The sequence below is a fragment of the Propithecus coquereli genome, unplaced genomic scaffold (genome assembly GCF_000956105.1).
Source record: "Propithecus coquereli isolate 6110/MARCELLA unplaced genomic scaffold, Pcoq_1.0 Scaffold226, whole genome shotgun sequence".
Classification (NCBI taxonomy): domain Eukaryota; kingdom Metazoa; phylum Chordata; class Mammalia; order Primates; family Indriidae; genus Propithecus; species Propithecus coquereli.
In genome coordinates, this window is record NW_012147797.1 from 1304255 (window position 1) to 1321213 (window position 16959).

Consider the following 16959-nt stretch of genomic DNA (forward strand, 5'->3'; position numbering starts at 1 on the left):
TATCAGTGAATTGGGCAGTGTCAGTTGTGTCTACTGAATTCTAAATTGTTATAACTATCGTAGGTCCAAAAACTTAGAACTCTATTTATAAACATGTGTACATTCTGGAATTCTAGAAATGTAATAGGACTGACTGCGCCAATGTGAAAATTCAGTCAATTTACATTAACATGCTTATTCTTAATAGAGACCTAAGAGAAAATTATTGCCGAAATCCAGATGGAGCTGAGTCACCCTGGTGTTTTACCACTGATCCAAACATCCGAGTTGGCTACTGCTCCCAAATTCCAAACTGTGACGTGTCAAGTGGACAAGGTAATAGCTGACATTTTGCAGGATGGGTATGATTAAATTCAGGGGAAATGCCTAAGGGGAGGACACGTTTTATAGCAGAAGATCTACTTCTCGCTGCATCGCTTTTACTGGGTAGCAAACAAAATCACCAAGTCTGAAGTTGGATTTCTTTTATGTATTCATTCATTCAACATTTATTTATTTATTTATTTACCTGCATGTATGCTAGTGCTAGGCAAACTTCTAGGTGCTGGAGATACACCAGTAAACAAAACTAAATTCTTTGACCTCATGGAGCTAATTTCCAGCAGACAGAAAACAAGGGTTATAAAAATGAGGGTGGGAGTGTTATGTTAGTTTCTGGGAAGTAGTGGAGACAAAAACATCCCAAAGTTAGAGGAGAGGGGTGCTGCTATTTTATACTTTAATGGTCAGGAAAGATCTTACTTGTTAAGGGACATTTAAGGAGGACTCAGGGGAAGTGAAGGAGCAGGATATGCCTTCTACATATATGTGTAAAGAGTGTTCTAGGAAGAGAAAACTACAGGTGCAAATGACATGAGATGAGAGAATGCTTGAAAAGTTAAAGAAATAAGCACATCACTATGGCCGGTGCAGAATAAGCAAGATGAAGAGTAGCAGGAAATGAAGTTAGAGAGGCAACTAGGCTAAAATTGCATTGGCGTTGTAGGAACTGTGATGATCTGCGCTTTTGCTCTGCAAGAGAAGGGACTCTGTTGTAGGGATCTGAGAAGAGAAGTTAAGTGATTTGATCTAAGTTTTAACTGGATCATTCAGGCTGCATTCTGGAAATAGCCATTATTCACAACAAGGGTTAACACAGGAGAACCAATGAATTGGTTGTTTCGATAATCCAGGCAAGACATGAGAGTGACTTGGACCTGGGTGTTAGCGGTGGAGCTGATGTGTAGTGGTGGGGTTTGGGATAAATCATTACGTATTTGGAAACATAGATGCCATTGAAGGTAACTGTCTCAGGGAACAGTAGTAAAGTCAGAATGAAATAGATTTAAAAAATAAATAATTTGTTAAAGATTAATAATAAGGTTGAGCCCTGGGTATTTGTTGGTGTATAATAACTTGAATTATAATTTTTAAATGATCATATTCTATTTCACATAAACTTAATTATGATGGTAATGGTCATGGTCAGTCCAAAATCATCCTACAAATCCCAAGCCTAATTTAAAGCTCCATTTCATAGAGTTATTGTCCTATATATACTTCCATCCTTTAACTTTTTCCACAGTGCCATTGTTCATGAGCAACTCTGAAAATAGAGTTGTAGAGGGAAGAGGGGACGAGTCCCTTTTCAGTCAATTTCATTCACTATTCTTTGGAAGATTTTAAAGGTCAGTTGGAAATAAAGTTGAAACCAATGATTAAAAGAAGTTTGGCACCGGATGAGTCTTCTGTGTTTCTGTCTCAATTACTTGGAAAATTGCTGATAATTTGTGAGTGGTGGAAGGAAACAAGAACAATTGTTTTATAAGCTTATGGTGTGTGTTAAGACATTTTTATACACATATATATCACTTAACAAAAGGATCATGTTATAGAATATAAAAGTTTTCGATTTGGGAGTTTAAGTAGATGTTCATTGCTTATCTAATAAATCTATTCATTAATAGATGAAGAAATTGGTTTTATGGAATTTAAATAACTTGCATAAATTCTCAAATTGGCACAGTTGGAATTAAATCTGGCTCTCCTTACAAGGACCTTTTCATTATTTCATGCTTTCTCTCTTTGATTCATTCTTTAACAATACTTGATACATGCAACAATGTGTTAGACTCTGTGGGACAATTTAAAAATGAAGGAGGCAAAGACCTGCTGTTCACACTGCTAGACAATTCAATATCTAGCTGTGAAATTTAAACTGACAGTTATGCCATTGTATGATACTGCCAAGCTAATGGTATGCATTGTTTTATGCATATATATTAACATATAAATCTATATATATGCATCGTTATTTATACATCTATAGTTACAGATATATATATATGTCTAAACATACACAGATCTGTATATGAGAGGATGCCATTCTTACCATTCTTCACTTAACAAAAAGTATAAATTTCACATGTATTTCTATGAGTTGGAAATCTTTTTTCAAATCTCGCAATATCAGAATTAGTATTTATACACAAATGCTTTTTCTACTGTATATTAAATAACACTGTTAAGAAAAACGAAAACTGAAATGGAAGAATTTTTTAAAATGCCAATAAAACATTTAGTAAATTATATAAGATATACTTAAGGCAATAAACAGAAGACAATTTGTAACAATAAATATTTATGTCGATATCTTAAAATAATGAAAATAAATGATTGAAGTTTCCAACTCAAAAATCTGGGACTAAAGTAAACCAAAAGAAATATAAGAAAGAAAATAATCAAGATAAAAGCAAACATTTATAGGAGAGAAAAAAGAAAAGAGTAGAACTAGTGAATAAATCAAAGGATAATTTCTTTTTAACAAATTAACAGAATAAATAATTACCAGCCAACTGAATCAAGAAAGAGAGAAAACAAAAATATATAATAGTTATTAAGACGTAAATAATGATCAAAACAGGAAAATTAGAAAATATGAGATCATTTTATTCAACTTCATATAAAACTTTGAAAATATAGGTGAAATGATTAGTTTACTAGGAAAATTCAAGTTAGTTGAATTGACTCTGATAGAAAAGAAAGCTTAAATAGACCAATTCCTATAGAAGAAATATAGAAATTTATTAAGCTAATCTATACATTTAATGTGATATTAATAAATAGGTCAAGAAGTTTTTTCCTGATATTAAACAATTTGATTCTAAAATTCTCCTCGAAAAATAAACATGTGAGTATAATAACAAAACCTTGAAAAAAGGAGTAAGTAGAGGGAATTAACCCTATCAGAAATTAAAATATTTTATAAGGTTTTTGTAAGTAAAATAGCATAGTTCTGGCAGGGGAATAACTTGACAATTGGAATGAAATACAAAGTCCTGAAATAGACCTAACTAAATATGGAAATATATTAAAAATATGGCAATGTATACCACTGGGTAAAATATGAACTTTTAGAATAATAATGAATCAGCAGGTTAACCATTTGGAAAAATAATAAAATTAAATCCACTCCTTGTACTCTATCTGAAAAAAAATTCCACATAGATAAAAGATTAGAATGTAAAAAAGAAAACCACATAGATTTTGGCTCAACAATGCCACTACCTGAATATACAGCTCCAACAACATGCAAAAACATATGCACAAAGTTTTTTTATTGCAGCATTATCTGTAATAGCAAAACAACCCAAATGTACTTTGGCACAGCCACACGGCGGAATGCTATGAACTTGCGAAAAGAACAAGAAGACTCTCCCTCCATGAACTAATATGGGATAATTTTCAGGTATATGGTTAATTTTTTTAAAAAGCTAGGCATGAAACTATGTTTGGTATACTATTAAATAGTAGTAAATAAAGGAATTTACTATTAATACTAATAATTGATATTACTTGAAATCAGAGTTCTCACTGTGGGAAAAAGGAAATAGAGAAATGAAATGAAAGAAAGGAAAAACTCTGGGTATTAGATTAAGAAGAATCAGTAGTTACTCATAACAAATAGATATAAATACACACATACCCACACACACAAACACACATTGCCTAGCAGTATCAAATGAAAGGGAATAGGCCGGGCGCGGTGGCTCACGCCTGTAATCCTAGCACTCTGGGAGGCCGAGGCGGGCGGATTGTTTGAGCTCAGGAGTTCGAAACCAGCCTGAGCAAGAGCGAGACCCCCGTCTCTACTAAAAATAGAAAGAAATTAATCAGACAACTAAAAAATATATAGAAAAAAAAAATTAGCCAGGCATGGTGGCGCATGCCTGCAGTCCCAGCTACTCAGGAGGCTGAGGCAGAAGGATTGCTTGAGCCCAGGAGTGTGAGGTTGCTGTGAGCTAGGCTGACGCCACTGCACTCACTCTAGCCCGGGGAACAAAGTGAGACTCTGTCTCAGAATAAAAAAAAAAAAAAAAGAAAGGGAATAGCAATTAAGAAGTGCTCAGAAAATCATATCCTCCTCTTTTTAAAAACCTGTAACCCACGTCTAATCAAAACGAAAATATCAGATAAACCCTGTTGAGGGGCATTTTACAAAATACCTGACCAATTGTCCTCAAAACTGTCAAAGTCATCATAAACAAAAACAAGTCTGAGGAATCGTCACATCTGGAAGAGACTTAGGAAACATGACTACTATTATTAAAAGTAATGTGGTGTGATGTGGAATCCTGGAACACAAAAAAGGATATTGAGTAAAAACTAAGAATATATAAACAAAGTATAGACTTCAGTTAATAATAATGCATCAATATTAGTTCAATAGTTATGACAAATCTGTCCTACTAATGTGAGATGTTAAAAGTTGGAGAAACTGCATAGTACATAGAACTTTCTGTACTATCTTGACAACTTTCCTGTAAACCAAAAATTATTCTAAAATAAAAAGTTTACTAAGAAAAACCTAGCACGTAGTCCATGTTTAAATAAAAGGATAGTGGTTGTGGCGGTGGTAGGGAAGCCCTCTTCAAATAACGTATTCAACCAAACACAGGTGTAAAAAACAAAAATGTACAAGAGCAGTACTGATGCACTATGTTGCACAATTGTTTTCATTAGTAAAAGTGCATCTAAAGAATTTACTACCTAATAGTCAAAGCTTTAGATTTTTCTAATACAGAAAAAAAGAAAGATAGTGTTGTTAGAGAAAAATGTTTCTTCGAATTGGTATATTCTTCAAGGTTGCAAGTATTGGATTTTACAAGTTTGGTGTGCTGTAATGACTGCTATTTTATCTGTTTTAAATCTGATTCTATTTGAGTTTTCATTAATACATTTAAGCCAAAATTCCTTATAGTGATATTGCAATGTGATCCGAGGATATGAACACGTGACCATTGAATATACTTATTATACGTATTTCTTTTTCACTGTGTTAGCTGATTCCTGGACAAATGATTAAATTATTCATTTAATCAACTTTATTAAAATTTGTGTTTATCATTTATTATAATCACATAACACATTTTAAAATTAATGACAATATGCTCTGATTTACCAAGTTTAAAACACAGAATAATATTAATGTTGATGTACATTTTTAGATAATATTTTGTAGTCAAATCTACAGTTTTTATACAGATAAAAATGTTTAATGATAAAGTCACTTTTTAAATGTTTTTCATTATTTAAAAATATAGAATAGTGTTTCTTTTTAAATATAGAACTATAACTTACAATTTTGGAAGAACTGATTTATTATTACTACATTTCTTTTGATTAATAATATCAACACTTCTATCAATGTTTATTAGAACACAAATAGCCAATTAAAAAATGAAAACTAAAACTTCATGGGACATGGTAGGAGACACAGGAATCAGTTAAAGCAGCTTTCATTGGGTAGATTCAGAATAATTTGAACATAAAAATGAATAACAGGAATAGATTATATATCACATTGAATAAAAATAGAATCCACAAGTCCATATTTAAATAACTACTTTTACTACCAGTACTAGCACTTCTACTTCTAATACCTAAATGAAAGGGGTAGGGCAAAAGGAAAAAAATCTTATTTACAATATACCAACTAATAAATATATAAAGAAATGTTAGAAATAGCAAAATAATCATTTTACAACCAGCATAGTTATAACTGATTCATGCAAAATTCATCAAAGTATGCCTAAGGCACTTTGTGCAAATTTGTTTGGCACTAGGAGGTTTATTCAGTCTCAAAGTTCTCAATAGATTTTGTTAAATATGAAGGGAAGTTTTTCCTATAATCACTTAACCAAGTGATCAAATGCACCACCAATGACATCATGTGTCACAGGATGTAATACTCTGAAAAGGACGAAGTATCACTGGTGAAATATTCCTGTCAAATATAACTTGATTTTATCCATGAGAGAATAATCAAATTGAAATTAAAGAGTATTTGTAAAAAAGCTGTCTTGAGTGATTCACAATGTCAATGCCATGAAAGACAAAGATCAAAACACAAGGAATGTGCCTAGTATATTATTCTAGAGACTTTTCTATGGAATGAAATTTTTCAGAATAATATATTGAGAAATATATGTGTTATTCTAAAAATTCTCATTTCTTTGGTGTCCCAAAGGGCCACTCATTTTTTTTAATTAAAAAAATATTACTTGTAATATTTGAGTTTGCATAATGAAAAAGAGATTGGATTAAAAGATACTTTAATTTGAGATATTTAAGTCTCTTTGATTTGTATAGATTTCAGAGTGCTTCATTTTAATTTTTATGTTCATTTTCATAATTTCATATGTTTTTTAAAAATATTTTTGCTTTATCCTCCCTAATCTTCACTAGTCTTCTTTTCATATATTTTACATCTAGATTGTTATCGTGGGAATGGCAAAAACTATATGGGCAATTTATCCAAAACAAGATCTGGACTAACATGTTCAATGTGGGAAAAGAACATGGAAGATTTACACCGGTGTGTAAATGTCTTTATTTCAATATATAGAATGTAGTGATAACAACAGATTGTATATTCAGGTACATACATTGCTATACCTTTCTATTCTTTTATGTATCATAGTAAGCTAATAAAAACACTAGATTGATTTTTCTATACAACTCATAACATTGTCTCTCCATGTAGCAAACTTTGGAATATGCAATTCAAGTTAGCACCCATTTACTGAACATTTACTCTGTAGTTTGTACTGTAATTGGTACCATGGGAAACATCAACAAAAAGTGGGCACCTGTTTCAGTTCCAACCTTCAAGGAGGACACGGTCGCATTGACAAAACAATTACATAACTTAACAAGATAGTATATAATTAAGTGGCAAATCTGGTGTTCTGAATAGTGTATATTAGAGGATTATTATGTTCTCATATTTAGTATTAGTAGTTTATTAAAAAATCAATAAATGATCATTTTGATATGCATATATAATTAAAATATCCACTTTACTAAAAACTTATAGACAGATTTCCTCAAGTAGCTTTAATATGTAAAATTTTATAATTATCATTGTAATGTATATATAAATTGAAAAAATCTACATATATCAGAGCATTACAGATTTTTATATTGGACATATTCAAAAAGAAGTTAGCATCCACTTGGCCCTAGCAATAGTGACAGTGTTTACAAAATTACAAATGAAGTATGACACATAATTGTGACCCAAAACAGATTTTTAGTGAACATCCCAGAATATATGCACTATAATAAAAGAAAAAAGAAGTGTCATTTGATCAAGTGCCTACAACATGGATGCTTTACATGAGTTATTATGTCATTTGACCACCACAATCCTATATGGAAGATATTTCTATACATGGATAGGAATTTAAGGGCTCAGAGTCACTTTACTTTAGTCTTACTTTAAATCTCCTATTCTCTTTCAAAATATACTCAATAGTGGATGATATTTCAATTAATTTATTTCACAAACAAATATGATAGTTTTTAAAGCAATGCTCTCTAGTATAAATATAATGCAACTTACGAATGTAATCCATATATGTACCTTTAAATTTCCTTGTAGTCACTTTCAAAGAAATAAAAATAAAATGGCAAAATTAATTTTAACATATTCTATTTGATCCAATGTATCTAAAGTTTTAAAAGTTTCAACATATATTCAATATAAAAATTATTAATGACATCTTTTATATTCTTCTTCATGCTACATGTTCAAAATCCGGCATATATTTACACTTATAGCACCTCTCAATTTAGACCAGCCACATATCAATTGCTCAGTAGCCACATGTGGCTAGAAGCTACTACCTGAAGTCTAGGACTTCAGAGAGCAACAGAGTTCTGCCCTCATGAATCTCACGCTCTAGTATGGGATGCAAACAAACAGGAAATGTCAATACTGTATTATATATGAAAGAGAGCTTATTTTATGCTATGGGAATGCAAAGAAGTGCCTACCCAGACTTAGATGGTCAAGAGGCTTCCTAAAGGAAGGGACATTAGCTGGGACATATATGATGAGTAGAAATTGGCCAAGAGAAGCATAGGAGGAAGAGTACATTAGACAGAAGAAATAGCAAGTGCAAAGGCTGAAATGTTGAAGTGTTCGAAAATGAAATTAATTGTCCTTTGGAAATTTCAATTTCCTGAAATGTAATAAAGCATAATCTTAAAGTCTGCTTCATAAGATTAGTCTAAGGTTATGTCTCTAAAGAACTTCTTTTTCCAGAAAATGAACCTTGGTCTGGAAATGGTCCAAGTTTCCATGTTCAAGCTCTTTGCAATTTTACTTAAAATGATATATTAATTTTATTCAAGCATGGTAGTAATTAATAACACAAGATAAATTCACTTAGATGTCTTGTTTTCATGACTTGATCAGAGTGGCCATGTAGAATTTGACTACATTAATGTTACTGAGGTAAATGTAAATATTGATGTTCCGTGAATGGCCTTGGTCTTATAAAATAACATATAAGGTTTTTGCTTTTTTTGGTAATAAATTTAATTAAGACATAAGATAGAAATATTGAAGTGTTAGTTATCTTTCAGAAAATCATATTTTGTAACTATATGACCAGCAAAATTTTAGAATTTAATTATTTCATTAGCACATTATTATCAATTTTTAGTGTATCTGCCTGTTTTTTGTCATAGTCATATTGCTAATGATGCTTTATCTGTACCTGAAATGTGAAAAAATACTTTTACAATAGCTTGTATTTTCTATGCATTTTATAATTCTGATCTTTGCCATCTGCTTATTGTAGACAATGTTTCTCTATTTCTGTGCAAAAGTATTGCTACCTTCCACCATAGTTATTAAATAGAGGTAAAGTTACAAAATCCCTCATCATTTTGTATATGCTAATTATGGAGTCCCTTTCCATATTGCCAAGTTAGAAAATGTGCTACCAAATTGTAAGAACAACAGCAGCAACAAAATAGAGATCAAACAAAATAAGTAAAATTCACCCCAAGTAGAAGCTTGTGCTGGATCTGCTTTGAAAGTAATGTGCTAGGATTATATCTTCTTGAAGTATGTTGTTTCTCTTGGACGGAGTGAGCGTCTTGTGATGTTTGAAGCTTGTTGTTTATGCAGCCATATCTTCTGGGAACCAGATGCTAGCAAGCTGAATAAGAACTACTGCCGCAATCCCGACGATGATGCCCACGGCCCCTGGTGTTACACGGGGAATCCGCTCATTCCCTGGGATTATTGCCCTATTTCTCGTTGTAAGTACAGTTAGGCATCTTTTTTATGTGAAATATTTTAAGTATACTGTATCTCCTCTAAAATGATACCTTCATCAGAGTTGTAAATGATATCAGAGGTCTGGAGTTGATCCGCAAATGAGGATGCTCTCCAGAGAGCAACACACACGGACACACACACACACACACACACACACACACACACTACACACTGACATACCACTCATTCTCTCTGCAAAATCCCCAGTCCACTAAAAGACTCACGAACAGATCTGAAATGCTGGTGCCTTCATCTTCTTCTCAGTTCTTTAACCCAAGACTAAGAAGAGCCTGGAGATTTTTACCCACTTATCTGAATCCAAGATGGCTTTGTTAGAAGGATATTAGTGCATAAAGTAAAAGATATATGTAAAGCATATGTGTTTGATATACTTCATATAAAATGCATGTCTTATATGCTTCATATAAAAAAGCCCCTACATGTCAATAGGGAAAAGATGTGATAAAGAGTGGAGTAATAAGGCTTTCTCAATACTATGCTACTTTTTTGAGGGTGAATTGAAAATCCTGCCTGGAAGTCAGTTTGGCAGTATTTATTAAAAGTAATAATATTGTTGATATACATCAGGATTTCTCAGCCTTGGCACATTGACATTTGGGGCTAGATAATTCTCTGTTGTGGGAGGCTGTTCTTTGTATTGTAGGATCTTTAGTGGTTTTGTTGGCCTCTATCCACTAGATGCCAGTAGTACCACACCTGCCTAAGTCATGGCAATCAAAAATATCTCCAGACATTGCCAATGTCCCCTGGGTGACAAAATCACCCCCACTGAGAACCATTAATATGTATTGAGATAGAAATATGTCTTTTACATGTTATTGAGTAAAAAAGCCTTTTTATAATGCTGTGCCTGTACTAAGAGACCATTTTACTACACTTGTATCATAGCTGTATCTTTACAGCAAACCGCAATGTTAAACTACCTTCTTTTTATGTACTTTTATAAGTTCAAAAAGAACCTTGTTTTAACAATATTTTTCTTGTGAGACAAACTAATAGTAGCAAGTACTTTGAGAGTAGCAGCAAAAATACCCACCCTAAAAAGAGAGATAATAATATTGCTTTAAAAAATGAAATACAAATACAAGTCTATATTTTTCCAGAATTTACGTCAAATTAAAGAGGGAATTTTCACCTTAAGTGGAATCACTAGTCGCATTTCATGAAATTGTAGCATAAAAAGACAAACTTCTTAAAAATGATGCTAATCAAATGTACCTATCATTAAGACTTGAAATGGCTCTATTTTTAATAGGTTGGGAAATTCGTTATAATAATAATTAAATACCTTGTATAATTGCAAAGAAATGATATTTCCAATGATTTTATTTTTATTTTATCAGCCACGATCATAGCCTTTCAAATTAATTAGTGTTTTCCAAATGTTCTATACTTTCCCCATATTTGGGTTTGCATAGGCCCTGAAAATGTTCTCCCAGCAAAGATGTCTTTCAAGTTTTAACACTAAAACAACAAACAAGGCTACCTGTCCAGAGAATGCCATACAAAAAAAAAAAAAAAAGAAAAAGAAAAACTGATTAAGGAATATTTTTTCTAAGTATTAGTTTTACATGACTACCTTCTTGTGAAGTCTTCTGGATTAAGAATAATGGAAGCTCATAGAAATATACATTGATCTAGGAAGAAAGAAAAAGTCAGTGATCTGGCTTATAAAACTGGTTATATTGCTTTCTCTACAGAATTCCAGATTTGTAAGACTCACAGCAGCCCCATTAGCACATATGTATAGTTTAGAGTAAAATGCTCCCTTATAATCTCAGGACACTGTGATTTGGTTTATAAGTCTAACTAAGGGAGACAGGACTCTAATAATTTAAAAGTTTTCAAAACTTTTTTTCAACTAATATTTTTAAACTAAAAGTTGGTAATTTGCTGTTGAAAGACTTCATGGTGTTTCTACTATTTGATTAAATGCTATTGCAGATAACTCATTTTTATTTCAGTGTATACCAAACATTAATTTCAATAAAGATTTCTGCAGTCATTTTTCCAACTAATATTTATAGCCAGGATTTATTTACATTTTCTTCCTGGTGAAAGGCTAGTAAAATTTATCTTTAGAAGATTTGATTTATTATTATTTATATAACTGCAGAGACTGTATAAATCATTTTCACACTGTACATTTATTTCTCCTACAAAACATGTAAAGGTTTTTATTCATGTTTTTCTAAAATGCTTACAAAATAATATTCAACATATTCTAAGCTTTTCAAATATGCAAACATAAAAATGTAGAAATGCATATATGTTTGTGTATACACACACACTCAGTATATCTTAGAAAAATATTAACTACTGAGAATGTAGTTGTTAAGAGCATCAACTCTGACTTCCTAAGAATCCCCGACTCATCACTTTTTAAGTGTCTTGGACAAGTTACTTAACCTACCTATGACTCATTTTCTGTATTTGTAAATTTTATAATAAAAGTACTTATCATATCTGGATATTATGAACAGTGTTGCATAGTACATACTCAAAAATTTACCTTCCATCCCTGTTTTTATTTAGTCAATCATTTGTTATTTTTTATTGTTCTGCTATTGTGTGCAAAGCCCTATATAATATGCTAAGTATACAAAAACATAAACACACCCACACACTTCTTCAAATAGTTTACAGGACAGAGGAGAGACATTTATATAAACAACCATAAAGCAATATAATCATGTAATAGATATATATTAATATTAATACATAAAATGAGAATGGGAACATAGCTGTGTGCCTAGAGAAATACGTGATGTTTATAGAGTTTTGAATTTGCATTGAAACTTTAAGAATACAGTAAAAGAAAGATTTCTTTATGTTTTCAGTAAAAGCCCATGTTTGGTTCTAAGGCTATACAAAGACACACACACACACACACACACACACACACGCACAAACACATCTACTATTCCACAGGTAAAACATTTATCATTGACATGTTTTCCTTTTTCAAATTTAAGTGGAAACAGTACCAAATAAGATTTGCATCATATATATTTTTCAGACATGAGTAATGTTGTAGAGATAGTGGGGTAAGTAAAGGAAGAGAGATGAGAATAGTATTTGATAGTGAAATGGTAAAGGCCTAGAGAGCAGTTTCTCAAAGTTTTGCTCAAAGTATACAACAGAAGAACCTAGAGTGCTTTTTAAAAATTCAGAATCCAGCCACCTGCTTAGAATCTCCAGAAATCTGATTTTAAATGATATTTCAGCTTAAGTGTAAAAAATATCAGATTAGAGGAAGCAAAACATATGTATTACTATTAATTATTAAAACCCCACATTTATCATACTACAAATTTTTAAAACTTTAAATATTTTAATAAGATGCAAGAATGAACTAAGCACTTTATTTATTAGCTTAATGCTTAGAAATAAGAGACTAAATATGCAACTAAGGATAGAATGAATAATCTAGTCTTTCTCATCACAACATAAGAAATAAGTATCTACTTACTTACTTTAACATTTTCAAGCAATTGACTTGAGTGGAAAAAACAATATCCTTGAAAGTTTCATTACTGTAGTCTGCCTCAATCTTAATTTGTACTGTGAACTAAAATACTGACCTCAGCTGACTCTAAAACAAAACCCTCCCCCAGGATAAGCTAAGAAGAAAGGGAAATGATAAAATTTCTATGTTCACCTTTACCCTTAATTCATTTAAAATATCTAGAGCTGGAAAATGAACACAAATAAGCATGTATTAATTCTCTTACCTATCCTCACAAATAACAATCAAATTTGTATCCATATGCCATTGTTGTTTTGTTGCTAGTTTATTTGAGCTCAGGGCATTTCCAGGGATTAACAACCATCTGGGTCTAAACAGTGCCTGACTGAACTCTATGCCATCAATTCTGAACAGTCAAACGTTAAGCTCCAGGAAATGTCTTGTGTCTCATTTATTACTGCATAAGTATTTCCAAATCCTAGCATCTTCCAAGCCTTTCTCTTTACAGCAATTAAACCCCAGTAGAGATGAAAAAGTAGTAAGTTATGAGGTTTTAGTTAGAATTAATTTGTAGCTTTCGGTGTTCTTTTTTTCCATACTTTTTTTTTTACTAGCATCTGGAAAAGCCAATCTTTGAAATATTCTAACAACAAAACATAATTATATTTTGTTATCCCTCTTTTCCCATTAGTGACATTAATTTCTATTATCCGGAATTCTTACAAAGATTAAAGTTGAAAGTTTTCAGAAAAAATTTAAATGATTCAAATTACAGTAAAGACAAAATAGTCTATCTATGAAGGGTCCAAGCAAACATATGCATTAGTTCTATTTAATGAAATGTGCATTGTGTACAACGCTGGGCATCTTGGTAGAATAAAGTGACTCCTTGATGCCAGCAGTGAAATTCAAGCTACCAATAGTCATCACACCACATACCTGAAAACCTTCACAGTCATAAAATTGCGCTCTCCTCACATCACCTAGTGCCAGCAGGCATATACCTACAATATGACCCAACAAAAGTAAAACATAATTACTCAAGAGAGTACTATGACATTTTATCCTTGAATAAAATGTCAAGAATCTTAGGAAATTATTCAATGTATGGATACTTGAATTTTAATATATAGTTTGATTTTATGCAATGGAAATATGTATATATGAATTATATTTATCGACATATTTATTTTTATAGGTGAAGGTGATACCACACCTACAATAGTGAATTTAGACCGTAAGTAATCATTCAAAATATAAGGTATATCTGATTTTCTATGTGTCAGAAATGATGTCATTATTTTCTTCATAAAAAATTGTTTTGTACTTTATTAACTTTCATCAGAAGAATAAGTTAATCTATTTGTTTTTATTTAAAATTCTTTTCTATATGCAGATGAAGGAATTTAAAAGGCAACTGCATACTGAATATCGAAATTCAATTCTCTATCGGAAAATCTATAAACTGATATATGTGATTTTGATAAAAGCATTTATACTTACTTCTAATTTGGGGCACAATGTATACAATGGATCACTTTTATATACACTACCCTCTAAATAAAATTGGAATGCTAAAGTCGGAAAGAATGAAACCAGAAAATTGGAAAGTTATTCAGTGTCTCCATTCTGCTCTATCTTTAAAGCTCTTTGCTCTCCCTACAGTCTATTAGGCAAAAGACGATATAATCTGAGAGGTTCAGTTAAGCCTCAGTTTAAGAATCTAGTGGGAACTGATTGTTCTTGCTTTTCACATATTTCTTGGGCTGAACAAAGTTACCCAAGTGTTTTGATTTAAAAGACCACCTGCTGTGCCCCAGGCTGAGGAAGCGAATGGAAATCTATTCTAGACCCTGGGCAGAAGTAGAAAGAAGAAGGCTAGGAACACTGAGGAGGGTTAGGAAAATGTTTACTCCAAAGAATTCTGTATTATGTCATTTGGACATAATAATTTGGATATAATAATTATGTCATTTGGATATAATTTCAACAAATTTAATGTTGGTAATATGTTTCGAAATAGCTCTACATTCCTACTGCACAAATTCAGAAAAAATAACCAAATATAGTTATGTCATGCTTTGTTTCACTCAGGCGATTGATTCCTATTGACATTTGGAAATAACAACTATAAATAACATTGGTTCATCTTATGTTGAGGGTGGTGAGGGAAGTACAGCATTAGTATTAGGCCTGAGGAACTTGTTTTTAGTGCATGAGTGAGCAGAGCCACTGTGACTATCATGGCAATCCTGTCTGCCTTGACTTGATGAGTTTTTCTGTGTCACTGTACTCCTTATACGAGGATGATAAGCATTAGAGGCTTGATATAGTATAGTGGTCATATAATACTACTCTTTATCCAAAATGTCCTTCTGATACAATTTCAGTAGTTACATTTGTCTAGTTATCACTGCATTTAAGAAAACTGAGAAGCACTGATGATTTCGAAGTGTTATGTTAAAATGTTATGTTTGGTCCTGGTTTCAGATCCTGTAATATCTTGCGCCAAAACAAAACAATTGCGAGTTGTAAATGGGATTCCAACACGAACAAATGTGGGATGGATGGTTAGTTTGAAATACAGGTAATTATTAATAGATGCCAAATCAAACATTTAGACAATTTGCAAAAGTCATATTCCCAGAAGTATGGTCACACGTGGATTGCGAAGGTTGTGCCCCCCACAGTGCACCCAGCTGAGGAGTTATGTGAGGGGACCGATCACATTCTGCTTGCTCTGGACTTTGCAATTTGTGCTTCCAGAGGTAGTGAGTTTGAAATGTTCACAAAGACCCCATATGTGTCGGCATCGTCCCCGAATCCAAGGGATACTTTGGTTTCGATTAATCAAAGAACAACTATACAGAAAACCTATTTATACCTTAATATCATGAAGTAGTTATAATACATGTTATTGATTTCCCAATCTATGATATTGTGAGTTTATTTTCTAACATGTCTACGCACAATCATATTAGAAATTTTATATTTGTTCTTAATTTCTGACATTTTCCTTGTCATTCAAATGAAAAGTGGCCATTTTATATTCTGAAATATTTTGTCATTACAAAAAAGGTTAAAAAACTATATTGATAGCTGATTTAGATATTATAATAAACAATGTGAATAAAAAATTCTTGACATGTTTTTCTCAATGCTCTCTTAATCGATGGCAGGTTCTGTATAAAATCACTTTGTAAATTATATTGTTAAAGAAAATTAAGCTTAATAATTGTCATAAAATTCAATATTGAAAATATAAGTTAACTTAAAATCTGATCTTACAACTTTTCATATACTGCATATATTATTCTATATGGTAATCAGAATGATAAAATATCTGTTTTTATTTATCTCTATCAGAACCTCATCATACAATAAACACCCCAAAATATACCTGAATTCTAGCCACAATTTCTCTTATTTTCTAGACATCTCAACTTTCTCCCTCTTGTCATTTCCACTACATGTTGTGGCTTTCTACCTCCATGTTTAATGCCTGAAAATTCTTTTTCATTCTTCCAATCTCAACTTAAAGATCTCCTCTTTTAGGAAATGCTCCTTTTTCATTTACCCTTAGCATCCTAGAATAGAGGAGGAAAATATATTTTTTAATACCACTAACTCTTAGTAACATTAAAATAGAATAGAGACAACTTGAAACTGAAGTCCTTTTATTAATAAAAAAATTCTTGACAAGCAGTTGACATCCCTTGATATATATGACTTTCGATAACATAATGCTGTAAAATATTTTCAAAGAAAATATTTTTCTCAAAGAATAACTCATTAGATTTTATAAATACTTATGCCAGGCCGGGCGTGGTGGCTCACGCCTGTAATCCTAGCA

At 31.8% G+C, this 16959-nt stretch overlaps 1 protein-coding gene across 1 annotated transcript in view; it reads left to right on the top strand.

The window, feature by feature from the left end:
- The window catches only part of HGF (hepatocyte growth factor (hepapoietin A; scatter factor)), a 69286-nt gene that overhangs the window by 45070 nt on the left and 7257 nt on the right, over positions 1-16959 (top strand). The window contains exons 9-13 of the mRNA XM_012645098.1: positions 188-315; positions 6754-6856; positions 9464-9597; positions 14305-14343; positions 15597-15693. Of these exons, the coding sequence (XP_012500552.1) occupies positions 188-315; positions 6754-6856; positions 9464-9597; positions 14305-14343; positions 15597-15693 (501 nt within the window). The remainder of the gene's footprint in view (positions 1-187; positions 316-6753; positions 6857-9463; positions 9598-14304; positions 14344-15596; positions 15694-16959) is intronic.